At 35.5% G+C, this 19,403-nt stretch overlaps 1 protein-coding gene across 1 annotated transcript; it reads right to left on the bottom strand.

Annotated features, from left to right (window-relative positions):
• Positions 1 to 1,076: 1,076 nt before the first annotated feature.
• Positions 1,077 to 17,166, bottom strand: LOC137386878 (rRNA methyltransferase 1, mitochondrial-like). The gene is made up of 3 exons (XM_068073068.1): positions 17,047 to 17,166; positions 4,852 to 4,934; positions 1,077 to 2,442 (listed from the first exon to the last, which is right to left on the bottom strand). The coding sequence occupies exon 3, from the start codon at positions 2,435 to 2,437 to the stop codon at positions 1,385 to 1,387; it is 1,053 nt and encodes a 350-aa protein (XP_067929169.1). The 5' UTR covers positions 2,438 to 2,442; positions 4,852 to 4,934; positions 17,047 to 17,166; the 3' UTR covers positions 1,077 to 1,384.
• Between the last annotated feature and the right edge of the window lie 2,237 nt (positions 17,167 to 19,403).

Raw genomic sequence — 19,403 nt, forward strand, 5'->3', positions numbered from 1 at the left:
TGAATTATCCTCTTTCGTCACTTTGTTAAATGAAGTTGAGTTGTTAGACACAAAATATGTTAGATGCTGTGGCTGACTGATAAATTGACCCAGAACTAAAGCAAATAATATAATAAAATTTTAGTTTGAGGTTTGAACCATAAATGTTGAGAATTGTCAATGACTAGCCTGTCATTACATAATACATGTATTCACTGTCTAATGAGGTGTAATACACACTCAAGTTTAGCGACATCATTTTATGTTCAGTTGAGGAATACACCAACATGTGTACACAACTCCGTATATGAATAGCCAACTCCGAGCATGAGAGTGCGGTAAGTACTTTTTGTTTACAAGTGTATTAGAAGCATTATTTTAATGTTGAAAGGCGAGCAGAAGGTGGCCTAACATTCTGCGATAGGCAGCAATTAATCAAGCATCTGATCAACGGCAGCGATATATATTTCCCGGCCTCACCATCTTGACAGGAGAGAACGATATTTCTCTTGCAGAAATCTATAGTAAGTCTTCTGTACTACCGAGATAACGTATTCCAGCACACCAGACTTCTACCCATCACATCACAAAATTTGCACATCACAGCATTTGTGTTACAGGTTTCAAAATTCTGCATAAACTATGTCCTAAATATTTAATTATCGTTTATATTTATCCTTCCACACATACGACCAAAATTTTTTTTAATTTTATGACACCAACATACTACATACAAGTGTTCACCAGTTTATAAACTTTCTGTTACAACCTTCAATTCACTATCCCGACTCCTCCGCAATTCTATTAGATTCTCAACTTTTTTAACGCATTTGTTTAACTCGTTTAATAAGTCCTGATTTCTGTGTTTTAATTTTTTTGTTTTCTCTCTTTTGGTATGTACTAAAAAATATCATTTTGTTGAAGGATAACAATAAAATGTTATACATACGTACATGCGTACATACATACATGCAGTATGTTGTAAGTCTAACTGCAATCAGTATAAACGTTCTCTTATACACAGTAGGATTAGATGAGCTCGATATTCGAGAATGTCTTGAACAGCTTACTATACAACTTTGGGACAAAAATTAGCATCTTGCAAATAGCAAGTTCCAAATACAAAAGATTTTTTTTTCACGATGACGACTATAATTATAATAAATTTATATTTTATTTATAATAAAAATAAAATTATAATTTTACAAATTTATAATAAAAACGCTACACTTGTTCTGTAAGCCACTAGACAACATACGGCTTAACTGACGCAAACTGTATTTCATAGAAATTTATACTAAACTTGCAATTTGCAAACGGAGCAAATTTGCACAACCGATGTACTTGCTATAGCATGTAGCAATTCACTGATAAACCAAACAGCTTCCTAAACGCTAAAAAAGTCTTATCTTCGAGATGAAGACAATTGATTCAACAAAACTCCAGCGGCCACTGAAACATTCAACGAATTTATCAAGGAAGGACAGTCCTTTCCAGATGATATTGTAACAGTTTTGGTGCAGAGTGAGAGCACATCTTCTTCAATTCCATGCCCCTCATTGCCAACTATAAGCAGAGTCTTTTTATGAGATGATAAATCTGACAAAGGAACGGAGCTTTTGCTGGAACATGATGATCCGACTACTTCCCAGCCAGCATCTACCAACGTTGCTATGACTCTTTCAATATCGTTGACACGCTCCATACAAGCAAACTCCATAGCACCAGAACTAGCCTTAGATACCACCGGCGAGAGCCTTGAACAGTTTGCTGATATGAGAATTTTGTCCACACCAAAGTAGACAGCGGTACGTATAAGAGCTCCAAGATTCATAGGGTCACACACTTTATTTATGAGAATCCAAACGCTTCCAGGATGGTGAGAGATGAGAAGAGAGTGGTTGTTTGTTTCCTGAATAGCCAAAGAGGATACCGTCAACACCAGCCCTTGATGAACTCCACAATTGGCTAGTTTATCTAGCTTACGTTTATTCACAGGCATAATTGGAATATTTAGTCTCGAAATTTCTGACCAAATTCTACCCAAAATCTGTGCTTGCATTTCTGGGTGCTTTGTGTGTAGACTGACAGAATCCATGAACGCTTTATAAAGAGACATGCGCAAATAAAGGATTCCAAATGTTCTTCGCTTCGCTTGAAGAGCTGAGAATATCGGATGAACTCCAAAAAGGTTCTCCATCTCGATTTTGTGATCCTCTGAATGCGTTGGTAAAATGGTGTTCTCATTGTCCGAACACCATTGGGTCTTTTCAAGGCCATCAACAGGTCTAGCTGAGTCTTGATTATGCTCATTATAAAGTCTTCGTTTAAGTTTTGCTCTGCGAAATTTAAACTGCTGATGGTTCGGGAGATATGAGAGAGAAGGTGAAGTATGATAAAGTCGTGGAGAGATGATCAGTATGAGCCGACTCGAAGGGCTAATTCTAAATAGAACCATGTCTCCTGCAAGTTGAATATGACAAATGCATTAAAAAAGGATGCAAACATTTGGAAACTGGTGTACAGCTGATACAAAATTCAGAGAAAAAATGAGCTAAACACAAAGTTTTATTAACAATATTGTCATAAGTTGTTGATGAATAGGGTTGCTGCGTAATACAACTTGTATACTTCAAGTTTTAATGGTTATATGCACTATTGCATGTATATGAGAAAGCCATTGCTAGACTGCCTAATATTTGCACTGTCTTTTTCAACGTACTTGGCCATTCATGCCATCTTGGAACAAGCCGTCTGTTCCAAGATGGCATGAATATTTAATTCATTCTAAAAATCCTTTTGACTGGCTACTTTTAAATTCTTCTAACTTATCTACTAATTATTTAAAATGTAGTATTTTACTCATGAATAGTGCTCATGAATAGGAATGAATAGGTTGAGAGTAGCTACTTGCTTTCAGCACTATAATAAACTTCCAGCAGCCCATCGCTCTTTTATAATACCTAAATTGAGAAGAACAGTGAAAAATAATTATAAACGTTGGTACCTTAGAAACATGCAGAGCATATACATTGGTACCTTAGAAACATGCAGAGCATATACATTGGTACCTTAGAAACATGCAGAGCATATACATTGGCAAACTGTACAGAAATGATAGGCGACAAAAAATAAGCCAAACACATATCAACAACTGTTCTACTACCAGAAATGGCCAAATAAAAAAAACCTGAAGAGTTATCCCTTCTTGTTTAGTTTTACAACCAGGTGAAGGAAGTTACAAGAAAAAAAATGATCAAATTAAAAAAAACACTTTTGGAATTATTAGTAAAAACGCTGTATACAGGAAAATACATATACAAAAATAAGCGATTTGTAGTAAATGCGAGTAATAAATCAACGAAGCATTTTTATTCAAAAATTAGAACAGGTTTTGTTATTCTGACCATTGGATTTGTATGCTTCAAAATTATGCTTGGTAAAAAACACAATCCATGAACCAGTAATGTAGTGGTTAGATAGTGAGTGGGGTAGACATAGTACCCATCCAACAAGCTAGAAGTTATATATTAATGGTTATATTAAAATACATTATTGTTATGTTAAAACCAACATTCAAATGTTTTACTACCTAAACACATTCTTTTTATAATCTACATATATACATCTCAATGTTTGTCATCTGTATGTAGTTCAGTATGTCCAGCTATAGGCCTAGTTATTAAAATCTTGAAATTAAAATTTGCAATCTGCTGGACATAAACTCATGAAGATCGCAACCGCAGGTTTGCAATCCATTTGTTTAACCACGAGACTACGAAAGCTCTTACCCATTCATAACTCTTACTAGATACTGTATACACCCTTTATCCAATTTCCCATCCAAAATGACGAAATAATTGAAACTATATGGACTCTTTCAATTCTATAAAACATGATCCTTTTGTTTTCGTGAACTTCTATTTTCGGTTTTTCATTAGGTTCAATTGCTAAATCCACGGTCAAAGCCAATTCTTTTCACGCGGACAATTGTATTCGGTCAGACAAAGACAGTACGATATCTCATTTTTACGTTTCTACCAGTATCGAGAGATACCAGTATCACAGTATTCAAAGTTTTGATGGAAATCTTCTGCTGGAATAGTAACCTTGTTTATACACTCGCACTTCTATGCACAAAGTGTTATTATCAATTAACCATATTCAGGACTTTTTTTCTCAGTTCATATTAATTGTATCATTACCAAATCATCTTTTTTGGAATCAGAGCAAAACAGACTTAATTTAGCTATTACTTGCTAATTATTTCACATTTACATTTAAACCCTTTTATAGTTGTTTTATTTTATTTTAAATTTGTTTGACACACACAAAACATTTTCCTCATGATATGAAGTTTGAAAGTTAGAATGGTAAGTAACTGTTGTTACGTTAAATAAAAATAAATTTTTTTTGCCAAGATTTTTATTACCCAGGCATTCAACTAGTAATATAATAAAGAGGTAAAACGTGATTTGTTTGAAGATCCCAACTTTAGCCTCTGTACTACACAGACTAGCAGCTATACTAGATGCGTTTGAGAAAGTGACTAAACTTTTAGAAGGTCATAACATAACAAACAACATCCCTAGTCACAGACAGAGAGTCTTGAAGATTTTACGTTTGTGTAGAACACTAACAAAGAGATGACAACTACTGTACTTACTTAATACCGGAACAAAGATAAACGTAGTAAGTTAAACTGATCAAGATTCTGAAGTGTCGGAATTGCTTCATGATGAGCAAATGATGAGTAAATGATGAGTAAACTCATTATAAGAAACTACTAAGGATACAAATTAAACCTCTTTATGTCCTCATTTCCTTTCAATTACTTATTATAATATTATGCATGAAATGACAAACACTCACATGAGGGTTGAGCTGGAGTATTTATAGTAGATATGGTAGGATTGTGTTGCAAATCAGTTAAAACAGCTCGTCCTCCAAAGCCACTGCAAGCAAGATTATTCTTATTCTCAGATTTTCAATAATGACAAGTATTCAGAGTTGGTATATGAGAAAGTGATACGTGTCTCTGTTCTCCATTACTTTTCTTTAGTACATTTATTTACATTATATTTATTTCTTTACATTTTATTACGTCATTTGATCTCAACAAAAAGGGTTATGAGAATGTTTGACTAAGCGAAAGGGTTAAATACAATCATTTGTATTTAACAAATATAATATATAATAAATATAATATATAACAAATGTATACATATAAATAAATGTAATATAATATATAACAAATATAATATATAACAAATGTATAAATATATGTAATATAATATATAACAAATATAATATATAACAAATGTATACATATAAATATATGTAATATAATATATAACAAATATAATATATAACAAATGTATACATATAAATATATGTAATATAATATATAACAAATATAATATATAACAAATGTATACATATAAATATATGAAATATAATATATAACAAATATAATATATAACAAATGTATATATAAATATATATTTAACAAATGTATACAATCATTAGCAGTGCTGACTAACAAACAATAATGATAAAGGTAATAAAGAGTTACTATCTTGCCGGGTAGTTGGTAACCCGGAAGGTAGAGTAAAAGTGATAAATTTATGTTTATAAATCTGCCCTTTTTTTAAGCCCCACAAAACTGTTCTTTACAGAACAATATCCTATATGTGTTTTACTGGCAGTAAATTCCAGCATTTTTCATTACTGAAATGCTAAATGACAACACAATGACTCACTTTACATATATGCCGCAGTTGAATATACCATCATAACACGATGCACATTTAACAAGTCTAATATAAAGTACACTATATATTTTTTGTGTTCATTCACATTTTCTCTATTATCGATACGTACATATCAACTCATATATATAAATGCATACGACGCGACTTTATGACTCAATATAAATGTACATACATATAAACTCTATTACGCTTTGCGTCTAAAAGAAAAGGTTTACATCGTATACAGGCCACATCTAGCATGATGAGCATGATGAGCTCATCAGTGCCTGTAAACAGGCTAGCAAATTCTTATTGTCAAATCCTTATTGCTCCATAGTAACCTGATGTTACTATGAAGCCTTTAACAATCCTTATCTTCCAGCTACAGAGTTTCAGTAGTTTTTAAAAAGGTTTCAGCCATGGATATGATAACCAAAACTTTTATAAGCAATTTATCTGAAGATTGCTCTCAACAAGCATGAAACTTAGTAATAAAGTCTTTTATCTAAAGTAAGTCTTTTTTACATTTCGAACATTTTCTCTTTCAAGGATGAAAAACAACTCAATGATTTTTTTAAAGACTTTCATTTAAGTCTTTATTAATTTGAAAAATGGTTTGAAAAATACATTCGTATGTTTACCCTTGCTAGAAAGCTCATAATCTGACAATTGTGTTTTATTAATGTTTTATGCACGCGTGTTTGCTGACGATTCTTGAGGCTACAAAAATACTTTGTTCAGTCATGGTCAGTTTTGACTAGTTCTCAGAAACTTGCAGCGACAAACTGCGTTTCTTTCAGGGTATAAGTATCAAAGCGAGTCTAAGCTTCATGACAATAGTGAGGAATACCATGACATGCGACAATGCGCATAGTGTTAGTGTTTGTTTGATGTACCTCATGTAAACTTATTGCTTCGTAACGGTATAAAACTTTCTTACATCCATGCTACTAGTTCAACCTTAGTTGTTAGGCTGTAATGTTGAATAATATAAGGAGTCATATTACTCATGATTTTATAGTATTCACTGCATTATTTTCACATTTTATTTTTACTTTAATACTACACAACAGTAGTGTAAGATTTTGTATGCTAGGAATATAAAGCTTTTCTATCAATTTACTTGGCATTAGTTATTGATAGGAACCCATTATATACAAACTAATCTCAATGAGCTTCTTGATTTGGCTGTGCACAGTTTTGGAAACAATTAAAAAGAATAAGATTCTAGCTGTTTTTTGCTTTACTCTGCACACCACCCAATGCGAGTCATGAGCTAAACATAGCTGAATAAATAGCAAGCACCTTGACAGTAGTCGATTGACCAGAAGCATGGCTTCTAGTTGGGCGAGTTGAACCAGAAGCGTGGCGAGTTGAACTGATAATCGTTGGATGCCAGCCAAGTAAAACAAATAAGAAAATCATTAGAAAAGAGCAAAAAAATTGTGGAAAAATGGCCATGTATAGAAGCGGATGCGATGCAATCATATCTGTCATATGACCTCAACTTGAATGTAGAGTCCTATAACATCCATTGTAGCACTATACCACAGATTAACTAAATAAATTAATCGATAGTAAAATTAAACTATTTTTTAAAATCTTCTTAGTATTATGTAGCATGTCGTTTAAAAACTTTTTGTGAGATCAGGGGTGACACATAAGACAACACTAAGTACTTAAATACTCAGAGCAACTTCTATGAAACACTAAGAATTTATTTGTGTGTTATTTTTAAGGTTTTACAAATGCTTAAAATGATGTTTGTTCCATTCAATTATACATTTGATGTCTGATGATACAACAGTTGTGGAAAATCGATGAAGTCAGTAGATTAAATAGTAGAGTTAGTTTGTAAGCAAGTGCAGAAGTAGGGAGGGGCAGCCGTCTTCTTACAGACTGCTGTGCAAGAACTCCCGTCATACAACATGCCGTAGTTGATGAAATTGTACGTTTTTGTGATGATTAACAAGAGTGCAGCTCTTGGCATTTGACTAAGAAAAGCAGTGATCGGTATCCTATAATAGAGGTAACGTGAAGAGAGGTGAGATGGAGGAATGGTGAGATGTTGGTGAAAAAGAGGTGGTAGTGTGAGAAAAGTGCAAGTGAGGTATTTAAATTTATTTATTATTCATTGAAAGGTAGAAAACGTGCATGTTGAGTTTCCGTTTGATACTGGTGCTGAAGTTTTGACAGCAAACAAAAGAACAGCCAATAGGTTGGAGTTGCAGTTAAAGGAGTCATCAGCAGCCTTGACCGCCGTCGGAAAGGCAGCAGTTCAATTGATAAGTAAATACATGATTATGGAAGCTAAAGTGTATGTGGTAAAATGATTAACTCTTTCGCTCCCAAATTGATTTCTCTACCGGATCATAATTACATATTACATATATGTAAAATCGAATATTTGACAAAGATGTGTATAAATCGTCAAAACTTTAAACCACACGGTCTATAAAAGATGTTTTGATACTAAATTAATAAGCATAAAATTTTACATCAGCTGGTGCCATAAAAATAGCACAAATGTGTTGCAAAATGAGCGCAGATACTTTTTTGCCATTTTTGAAAAGAATATGAGCGTGTCCGAGTAGGATGACTTATCAATACTATTACAGATTTTGGCATTATCATTACATTACTGATAAAGATAAAAACAATCACTCTCAGTAGTGCTATTCTGCAATAAAAATCACTCCAAGTCCATAGATCTATAATTAGTGAAAATTCGTAGCTGTATTGCATCTGACATGATTGGTCATGGCTAAAAAGAAATTGCAATCAAAAATAAAGCTTTGGCCAAGTAAAACTATGCTCAGGTTGGGTTGTAAACACTTTTTATTGGCTCAACGCACGCAGAAAATTGTTTTCTTTCATATAATTCAAATACAATAGAGTAAATAATTAACTACTCATTAATCAGGAATTATTTGTATGATGTCTGCTTAAGCCGCATCATGGGGCTCCACGAGCGTAAAATGGCTCGTGTTATACGCACACGAGCCGTTCTACGCGGCTCGTGGTAGCGAAAAAGTTAAGAAACAACTTTCCGAGTATAATTGAGTTGGAACAGCAGAAATTGCTCTTGGGTTTCCAGTACACCTGGCAGTACAGGTTGAGAGCTATAGACCGGTGGAACCAATGGAAATAGAACAATTAGTGGAGAAGGCGAAGCATTAGAAGTGTATAACAGAATCTAAAAAAAGGTTACGAATGAAGCCTTCAATAAAAGGAAAGGACACGCCATCCTATCCGTGCAAACAATTAGATCTATTGGTACCTCTGGTGGAAGAAATTACGAAGTGAGTCAAGGAGCTAAACAAGCAGCTGCACTAGTACCCATAATGTTGAAAAAAAGCACTTTTTAGCTGAAGTGTCTGACTGTGAAATACTGAACAGAGAGGGTTACAAGAGAATTGCCAAGATCAAGAAAGCGGTGTTGAGAAAATTAGATGAGGATATGACTAGGCTGAAAGCTGAGGCAGCCATCACTGAACTGGAGAATGACATGAGGTATTTATGATGGCTATAGAGACACTGGCCAAGGTTCAGAGAAGGATTGCTGGAGGAATCACAGACCTGCACCGTTTCAGAGACAGGCTGGGCTAAGTAGGTCTGGGCCTACTCTAATGCACTGTCTCTGCTGCCATCTGTTGTACAGTTGGACATGACTCAGAAGTTGTATTCCTACTGGATGCCTTTCATGCTCGCTTCTCAGAATGAGAGCAAAGTAAAGACAGAAGAGGCAGCAGCTGTGGTTGAGGAGCCATTATTGACTCAACCATCAGGCTTTTGGCTAGTCAGTAGTGATGGCAGCATCGAATGAGGTGGTCACGGCAGTGGCAGGACGGACGGCGGTAGCACATAATTTGATGGCCCGAAGGAACAACTCATAGAGACAACCCTAATGGAGTCGAGCAAATAAAGCAAACCGTTGCGAATAAGATGAGTTATGTACAGTCGATTGAGTTTCTCGGTAGATCATGTCTGAGGTCACGGAAGTTGCGAATGGTCAGGGCAGTTGAGAAAAGTCGATGAAGCCAGAGGATTAATCAGTAATGTACAATTAAAAGCGAGTGTGAAAGAAGACACGGCCTTGCTCTTACAGTTTTCTACCAATGAGTTTCTTCACAAAGCACTCCTAAATGCTTATTTCGACAATTAAAAAGGTAGTGTTCTACAAGGCAATGCTGATTTTATTTTGGGACTATCAAGAACTCTAAAATTATGAATAGACAAAACAATAAAATTGTAGTCACAGAAATGTACTTAGAAATAACCTGCATAAATTTTAATGCCGCAGCCTCAAACCAAATTTGTACAGTCACTAAGCAAAGTAGCATGAGTGAGGCACACATGTCCATATGGGAAACATTATATCGTGCGATATACTCAAACCACCGAATGCTATTGTTTGTCTTGTACATAAAAAGTATTGGCAACAACTACTTTGGTGAATTCTTACTAATCGAAATTCTGGTACATTTTATACATACTGTCGGTCAGCTTCATTTACTGCATTCCGGTTATGTTCACTATGGTCTTCACTAGGTTTGCATGATAGGTTCATATAAACAAATAAGTATATCCCTTGAGTGACAATTAATCTTTGCTTACTCCATTACAACTATCACAAACAATAATCATAAAAATATCAGTTGACCATTTAGAAGAGATTTCATAACACAACACCAAACAATTAAAACTTGATTTAAAAACCCAAATTTGACACTAAACTATGGGCTGAATAAATTGGCGTTTAAATTCCAGGCGCTCTACCACTGAGCCATACAAGGCGCAATGATCTAAGTCGTTATCATATACCGTATAACGTAGGGGAGAGCGGGGTAGGTTGGACCCCTTTTTAGGTTTCTTGCTATTGCTGCTGTGTTTTTTATCACATTTTCATGGAATTTTGTGTGACACTACATTCACTTGTTGACACCACTGTGGTCCTTTGTTAAATTTCTGGGAATTTTTTTGAAAGAGTTATTCTTGCTCTTGCACAACAAGTTCAAAAGTCCAACCTGCCCCGCATGCGGGGTAGGTTGGACCCCATAGTGGGGCAGGTTGGACTATCCATTATTAAGCTCAGGTTATGCGCAAAATAAGATGTGATATGAAAGTTTTATTTAACACAGCCAAGGTGAATAAGATAAAGTTGAATTATGGTAGAAGACAGAATTATTAAAACAGTGAAATAAAATGTTCTATACCATAAAGTTGGTACCAGAACCAGAAAAAGTCCCAGCAAAGAAGTGCTTTTAAAACAGAAATACATAAAATCTTGCTCAATCTTTGTATCCAATACAGAGAAATAAAATTTTACTCAAAATTGGTATCTAATAATCAAGTCATCTCAGATCGTCATAGAACTTGCTCAAATCTACGTTGAACATGATGCGTCTTATTGCTCTTAAAGTTCCCCCTGTAGATACTGGGTCGCCCAAATTTAACACAATATCATCTTTAGGTATGCAGTCACGGTCCTCCTTATCTGGATACTGAAAGGCACATTGTCTACTGCTGCTGACCTTGTGTAGAAAGTTAACTTCAAATCTGTCATCCTCTTTAACATCTAATACAGACCCGGCATAAAATATTGTCTTCCTGCCAGCAGGATATTTTACTAGCACATAGCAGCCTTTGGTAATTTCCCCCAGATCTTCCTGTTGCTGTTCAGGATCGAACGGATCTTCTCCAGACTCCGAGTCCGTTAATGCTATTGGCAAGATATCATCGTCATCTGAGGATTCAGGAATGGGTGCCGTTTTTCTCCTCTTTGCAGGTTGTTTGGATACTTTTGCTGCAGCATGCTCTGCAATTCTGTTTTTTTCCGGTGTATCAGTTAGAATAGCAGATGCTACTTTCCTTCTTTTGGTGTTCTTTTTTTGGCGAATGCCAGCTTTAGGCAATGGCATAAGCTGCTCTGGAGTTATATGCGAGGTTGATACTCGCCTCTGCTCTATTGGTGTTTGTGCAGATGTTGATGGTATTGGTTCACCTACATGTATATTACTGGAAGAAGGTGAGGGATGAGTAGATGTAGAAGCCTGTGGCTCTACATTTGGCTCTGGATCAGACTGTGGCTCATTATCTGGTTGATGTCTAGCATCCGGTTGTGGCTCTGCATCCGGTTGTGGTTGATGTCTTTCAGAATCTGGTTGGTCGGTCACATCAGCAGGGAGAAACTCACTGTCATCGAATATGTCTGCATTGTAGGGATATATGCCTGTTGCGCGAAACCCAGCTATAATGTTAGCATTTGTGACACTCTTTGTAAAAGCTACACCTGATAGCTGTGCCATTTCATATATGGTTATAGCACGCCCAGGATTACTTCACTGCCATTCATCCATAGTTGAGTTAAGGTAACGCTTCAGAGGACCATATACACTACGATCTAGGGGCTGAAGTCTGTGGGAAGTGTGAGGAGGGAAAGTTAATAAGATGATATGCTTCTCTTTGCATAATTCGATTGACTGAAGAGATATGTGTGAACTGTGATTGTCAAGAATTAGCAGAGTTGGTTCGCTGCTGCATGGCTTTGCATGACTAATGAAGAATGGTAAGTATTCATTTGTAAATATATCGCTGTTCATATACCCAGTTTTACAAGCCACTCCCTTTGCACTTGCAGGAGCCCCATTTAGAAAGTGTTGTTTCATATTCACCCTTGGGAAAATGTAGAACGGTGGTAGAGAATTACCGATAGCGTTTACAGCACAACACATTGTAACCAGTTCACCACGCTCCTGAGATGCAGTAGCTCATACTTGCTTGTTTCCCATCACACTTATCACTTTTCCAGGGTTCTGAACCGTGGTCACACCAGTCTCGTCTAGGTTGTAGATATTCTGTGGTAATATTTGGAATCTGAAACAAATAGTTCTTATTTGAAAACCAGAAACATCATAATTTAATTCACTAAATGTTAGGCTACTTATAATTTGTAGTAGAAGTCTACAAGATCTATTGCTGGCCTGCAGTATTATAATGTGAGTATTTAGTATTGATGAACTTGCCGCGGCTAAAAACTAATTATATGCTGTAGGCTCATAATAATTTGTTACATTTTGCTTACCTAGCAGTTACTTCTTTGAGCTTGTCGAAGAACAGGTTAACTGCTGGCCTATTAAATGCTGACTGTCTGGCTAACGAAGTGGCCTCTGGTGTTCTTATTGATAACTTGTGTCTCTTCATAAAAGCAGCAAGCCAATCTTTGCCAGCTGACTTATTTGTGTGCCAGCTCTCAGGTACTTTTACTTTGGTTCTGTTGTTGATAGCATATTCATATGCTAACTCACGACACTTAACAGGTGTTAAGCCATGGAATCGCGAGTCTAGGTCTTTAAGATGTGTAGCTAATGTTTGTTCCATGGCTTCGCTAAACACCATCTTCACTGTTTTACAACGGACATAGCCCTCACCAGCATTCTTTCGATGTCTTTTAAGCGTGGTAGCTGAAATTTTATAAGTATCTACTGTTTGGTCTAAAGTAGCCCCTTCACTCCAAAACTTGAGCGCAGCATCAATGTTCTCTTTGCTGGCCCCTCTCTCTGTCTTGCGTTTATAATTCCTAACCATGGTTGCCTACAATGGTATTAGTATGCATATATTAATTGTACTAATTGTCACTAAACTGAAGTAGGAGTCAAACAGGCAAAGATTATTATCATTTTCCATTATAACATTGTTGAAGGGGCAGGTTGGCCTACAGGCCAACTTGCCCCTTTCTCAAAAGGCCAACCTGCCCCTTCTGACCTTTGCTAGCAAGATTGTATTTTTTTTTAATTCAATATTGTTTAGCTGTAAAATTTTTGCTGAATACATGGTAAACATCCCTCAAACAGAGTTTGGGGGCAAAATAACAATTCAATCTAGAATAAATTGCTAAAAGTTTTTATTTCTTATAGTTACTTTTTAGGCAGAAAATATAGATTTGAAACTTATTTACTTACAATTGCACATGTCTTGTTCAGTCATTGACAGGAAGTGATGAATTGACCTTGACCTACATATAATGTGGAAAGATAACTCTGAAAATGCACATATTGCTCAAAATTTACAAAGTCCAACCTGCCCCAGGGGTCCAACCTACCCCGCTCTCCCCTAAGCACAAACTAATTATTTTAGCATTGCGCCCATGTGTTACGATGCCCCTGTTGAGAAATATTTCGGGACCTAAGTACAGTGAAACACGAATAACTCAAACTTCAAGGGACCGAGCAAAAGTGTTCGAGTTATTAGAGCGTTCAAGTTATCAGGACAGTCATAAGTGCACGTATTTATCAGTAGATACATGTACATATACAAACTATATATCAATCAAAAGCATAGATTGCTTGTTGCAAGTTAAAGGGTCTCTCGTGTGAAGTTTTAAATATTTTTAATCAGAAAGTATAGATATTTTTTTATCACTTGAGATTTGTTTGTTGCTTTAGGTGATGTGACTGCCAGGACGTTCTCAGATTAAAATTGGCAAAACTTGATCGCGGTTAAAACGCTCAGAAAAAATACATACGTATTTTTCTACCGAGCGTTTTAACCAAGATCAATTTTGCAGTAAGTCAAATATTACAAAACTGCTTTACTATTAAAAACCCATTATCAATTTTGCCGATATTACTTTAAAGTTATCCAAACTTTACCTCGCTTTTCTTGCATTCGGAGGGCTTATCGCTAAGCGGATGTTTGGTAAAATTTGATTTTTGCAAACCTTTAGAAAAGTCGTTAATGAAAATATTTGCCGATGTTGGTAATAACGAGGCCTAAGAACTATTAAAAGTCGATGTTTATCTCTATGGCTTGGAATAAAGTGATATTCTAAAGCGATAGTAACAACCATCTCGGTAGCCGTTTGGCAAAAGACTGTTCGAGTTGACGGAGTTTCGGTCGAGTTATCTAAAGCCATTTATCATTGCGTGGGAACGGACCGAGCAAACCCATTCGAGTTAACCATGTGTTTGATTGTCCGAGGGCAATTTATCCGAGTTTTACTGTATATGCAACACGATGCTTTTCGTTTTTTTTCGTTTAGGCTAATTTGTTCCGCCTCATGATATCAACAATAATCTATCTCGAACTTAAAATTTGAAGACTTGTGTACTGATTATATAACGTTATACAACGTTATACGTTGATCGCCATGACGATATACGTTGAACTTGCCATGGCGAGTTCAGCATTATCCGTTATGATAAAAACTGATAAGCAAACGGATAAATATTAAAATTTTAGTTGAAAGTTTGAAGTTTACTAAAATACATACTAAAACTTCCCTAAAGTATGTGTTTAGTAAGCTAAATTCATTTAAGTTAGAATCAGCGTTTATGTTATACGTCTGTCTCGAAGGTAAGAACTCTTCACGCAGTACATTGTAATTTTATATTATCTTGCAGATCATAACCACAAAATGCAATAAAGTCATTACAGGTACCTATGGTTAACATATTGTTTTGTTACTATTTTTAATGATGATTTTGATGATTTTTACCAGGAAATGATCGCATTCGATATTACTATGGGTTTCTATACCACTCTATGTATGTCTATATGCTACGATATTCTCGCGTGCCACCACTGGCATGCGAAAATTTGCCTGCCAATTTTCGCATGCCAACACTGAAACCAACTTAAATCATGTAATTGTAAACCAAATAATTTTTCACTGTAACTGTAGCAAAACAGACTATATTTAGCCATTACTTGCTAATGATTTTACATTTAAACACCATTACATTTTTATTTTTCCTCCTAATTTATTTCAACGAAACACTTCTTTCAAGTGATGAAATTTAAAACTTACAATTGTTTGAAAACCTTTACAGTTGTTTTTATTTTCTCTCTTAATTCATTTCAACTACACAAAAACATGATATGATTTTGTCAAAATAAAACAAAACATGATTTTCTTATGGTATGTAGTTTGAAAGTTAGAATGGCAAATGTTTTATATGTTAAATACAAATCAATTTTCTGTCCAAATACTTTTTTATTACCCGAGCAACGCCAGGTAGTACAGCTAGTATATATACACTCATGGTACAGACAGTACTGTTTTGGCTATTGAAGTCTCATCAGTGCAGCTCAGATGGCAAGGGAGATAAATCCTATTGCCAATGATAGTTGGCACAAGTAACTCATGAGGAAAACGAAATTAATTGGAACCATCAAATGAAATTAGATCTCTACCAGACACAACCAAAACAATTGGACCTAATCAATTGATGGTTATGTATCATCATTTCCACTCATTACACTCCTATGATGTACTTGAGACAAGTCCACTCAATTGCTAACCCTTTGCAACATTAACACAGAACCTGAGCACAAAAACAATTGATCACAGGTTAACAGAGATATCTATAAAAGAGAACAGCTCCAATGCCTCAGCCTCTTTCCCAAGGACCGACTGAGGCGCCCTTTTTCCCTTCTGCATGCTTAGGCTACTTCTCTTGCGCCTGCGGAGCCTCTACCGACCCTGCCTATGGAGCCTCTTTCTCCATCATCAATTGAGCCTCTTCTACTTCAATATCTCAACTGCTGAGCCTAGTTATTTAAGGACTGTCATGACTCTCGTTAAACTGTCGAGACTACAGGCCGTTCAGGTCTGACCTAAGAGCATGGACGACCAATCGAATAAGGTTGTGACTTTTATTGGCTATTTTTGTTGTATTATGTACCTTAGAGTTATCTTCCCACTATTGTCTCAAAATTATATTCGCATACCTTGTCTGTCCCACTTTGTGTTTCTTGTCAATAAACAGTTTCCTGCCACCTACCGCATGGATCACATCACGCTTACTATTACCAAACACTAGCGTTATCAAAAGCACTCACCAACAATACCACAATTTTAACCTTTCGTCAATAATATTATTGTTTAGAATTTTGCTACTTGCGTATTTTGATCATTTGACTTATAGAATAAAGAAGTACCTTTTACTGGTAAATATCAGTATTGCTTATAATAGATTAACGTCTTCATTAGTACCTGAGCCAGTAATAATCAAGTCAGTTCCCACAAGCTAAGCAAAAGGGTACAAACTGAACATGGTCAAAATAGAATAAAATGAAAAAGCAAATTCAACATTGATGTTGTGTAGAATCGCACTAGTTATACATATAATAGAATTCCTCCATAACAACTCATGACAGCCTCAAGTGTGTAATGGATACTCACTATTATTTTTTACTCACTAAAATCTTCAAGATGAAAATCGACAGTGTTCCCACATTCAGTTACGATGAAATAATAAAACATATCTAAAACAACAATAGTCCCACACGCAGCTAGCCGTGGAGAACTCACTTCAATATTTGCAACCACCAGTATACTTCACAACAGCTCCCTACCCAGAACTATACGTGAATTGAGAGTACTGGCCAGTACTACCACAAACTGCATAATCACTAGACAGCTACGCGCTGTAACAATGTAATACGCTGAGGAACTTATATGAACGTTTCCCCTGAGGAACTCCACTTGCACCTGCTGATTTATAGTCCTATAGTCTGAGGGTATTTGAGGACTCTAGGTACATGCTTGAAACGAGCCGGAAATTAAGTGTCAACAGCCAATAACAGTTTTAGGAGCAAATCCATTACATGTACGGTGTGCTTCAGGTACGTGTACATCAAGCGCGATTTTTCGATCCGACGGCACGAAAGTTGTCATAAGCCCAACACTTTCAAGTAACAGACAGTAGTTATGGAGACTGAAACCCTTGAAACATACGGGGATACGCTTGACACCTCTTCATATGGTATTTTTTCGCAGAAACCTGGTTAAGTAATAACAATGCGTGGACGATGTTCTATTGAGCTCATATAAGTCTTTTCAGTACTAGAAAAGCGACACAATAGTAGATTTTATCTCTAAAACTTTGCTCCTTTGCTTGAATTGAACATTGAAAACAATATTTAGGTTTTTCCACATTTAAACTAATTGAGCTACTCTTTTTAAGCTTTACTAACTTAAGTATGTCTAAGTAAAATATAGAAACTATATTTGATCTTCAGTAACGAAACCAAAATGTGAAGGGTGCTATTTATAATTTTTATAAAATGTCTTAAATAATTAATAAACTTATATCGAACAATTTTTACTACTTTTAAAAACTACAACATTTTTTCTCAAGCTTTTCTGATATAGGCACAAAAAGGTTTTGTCTTTGCTCTGCTAATATATAAATATAATACATGTAAATATATTTCGCCAGACTTTTCCATAAAAAGGTTGACTTTGCATTTTATCTCTCAACATGCTTTTTGTCATTAAACTACCTGTAAGTATTTTAGTACCAGATCAGAGGTGTGTCCTAGATACTACATAAACATCATATAAAATAGAAGATCTGTTCTAAACATTTAATAGACTCTGAGTAAGTTTAAGTACAAATTCTTTGGAACTTTCTCATTATTTTGTATCATATGAAATTTTACTAACATAACCAAAAGTACAATTTATATACAGTACGTACTTAAGACTGCATTTGACTTTCTTGCAACATTGGTTTAGTTTGGCAATGTATCAATTTTTATGTTCTATTTCTATAATATCAATTCGTGAAAGTCCTTCTTTACCCAGCGCCATTTTGCAAGTGTTTTTTGTCAGCTGACATTATCTTGCATTTTCGGCAGCCTCGTAACAAGTGTAGTGTAGTATAATACTGTTTTATATGAATTCAAGTAAGATTTTGTTTCTTTATGGCAGGTGTGATGCACTGAAATCAAAAACATGCTTCGCCCCCTTGATGCTAAGCTACACTACAAAACCCGGCAAGATGCTGGGGAATACTTTGGAAAAGACTGTGGCAAGCAGTCGATACCAAAAGGGCAAGGCCAAAATAGTGGCATCATTATAACAGCTCAGGACAAGTACCCCTGCATCATACCGTACCAGCAACGCCAGCTCTATAGTCTAAACAGAGGGTATGACACTCCAAAAAAAGGAGAGAGACCAATGCATGCCACAACAATGCAATACACGCCTGTGCGCCCTGAATTCCTGTCAACCACAAAGCATGTAAGTTTGTTCACCTGCATTTTTAAATTTGAGAAATCAGCAGACCAAGATAGTCATCTCTTTTGTTCTAAAAACAGTTAAGATTTGACTACATGGTGGCTTATATGTGATGTTTTAGTTTAAAAAAGTATCAACTTAGATATTCGAACTGAAGGATCGCTCTTATTCTCTTCAGTTCATTTTGGAAATTTTATTTTGGACATTTTTAGCTGACTGGATTATTAGCTGCACCTTTAGGTTTCACATATTGTTTGGACTCGCAGTAAATCTGCCGAGCTACGAATTGTTAACCCTTTTCACTTTTAACTCAATGTTTGTTCATGCAGTAATATATTATTTGTCTTCTAATTGTGCCAATGGTACACACTGCTGGCATACAGCCAGTTATGTGTTTATTGCCTGCACCCGATCATAAGTTTAGCCAGATAACACATGTTTTACTAAGATTTGGCAGAAGCTCTCGAACTACCACCAAAATTTAAGAACCTTAGTCAATTTTGGTAATTATGTTTTATAATGATAACTTTATAGACACTGTACAGCTAATGTCTTGCTTTATGATGATAACTCTATTCATCAGCTACGGCAAATGTAGAAAATTTATAATCATATTTAAATAAGGCTTTTTTAATTTAGTTTTT

The sequence above is a fragment of the Watersipora subatra genome, chromosome 2 (assembly GCF_963576615.1).
Source record: "Watersipora subatra chromosome 2, tzWatSuba1.1, whole genome shotgun sequence".
Classification (NCBI taxonomy): Eukaryota; Metazoa; Bryozoa; class Gymnolaemata; order Cheilostomatida; family Watersiporidae; genus Watersipora; species Watersipora subatra.

Coding starts and splice junctions, on each gene's coding strand:
- LOC137386878 (XM_068073068.1), bottom strand. CDS start 2,437: ATGGTTCTATTTAGAATTAGCCCTTCGAGTCGGCTCATACTGATCATC.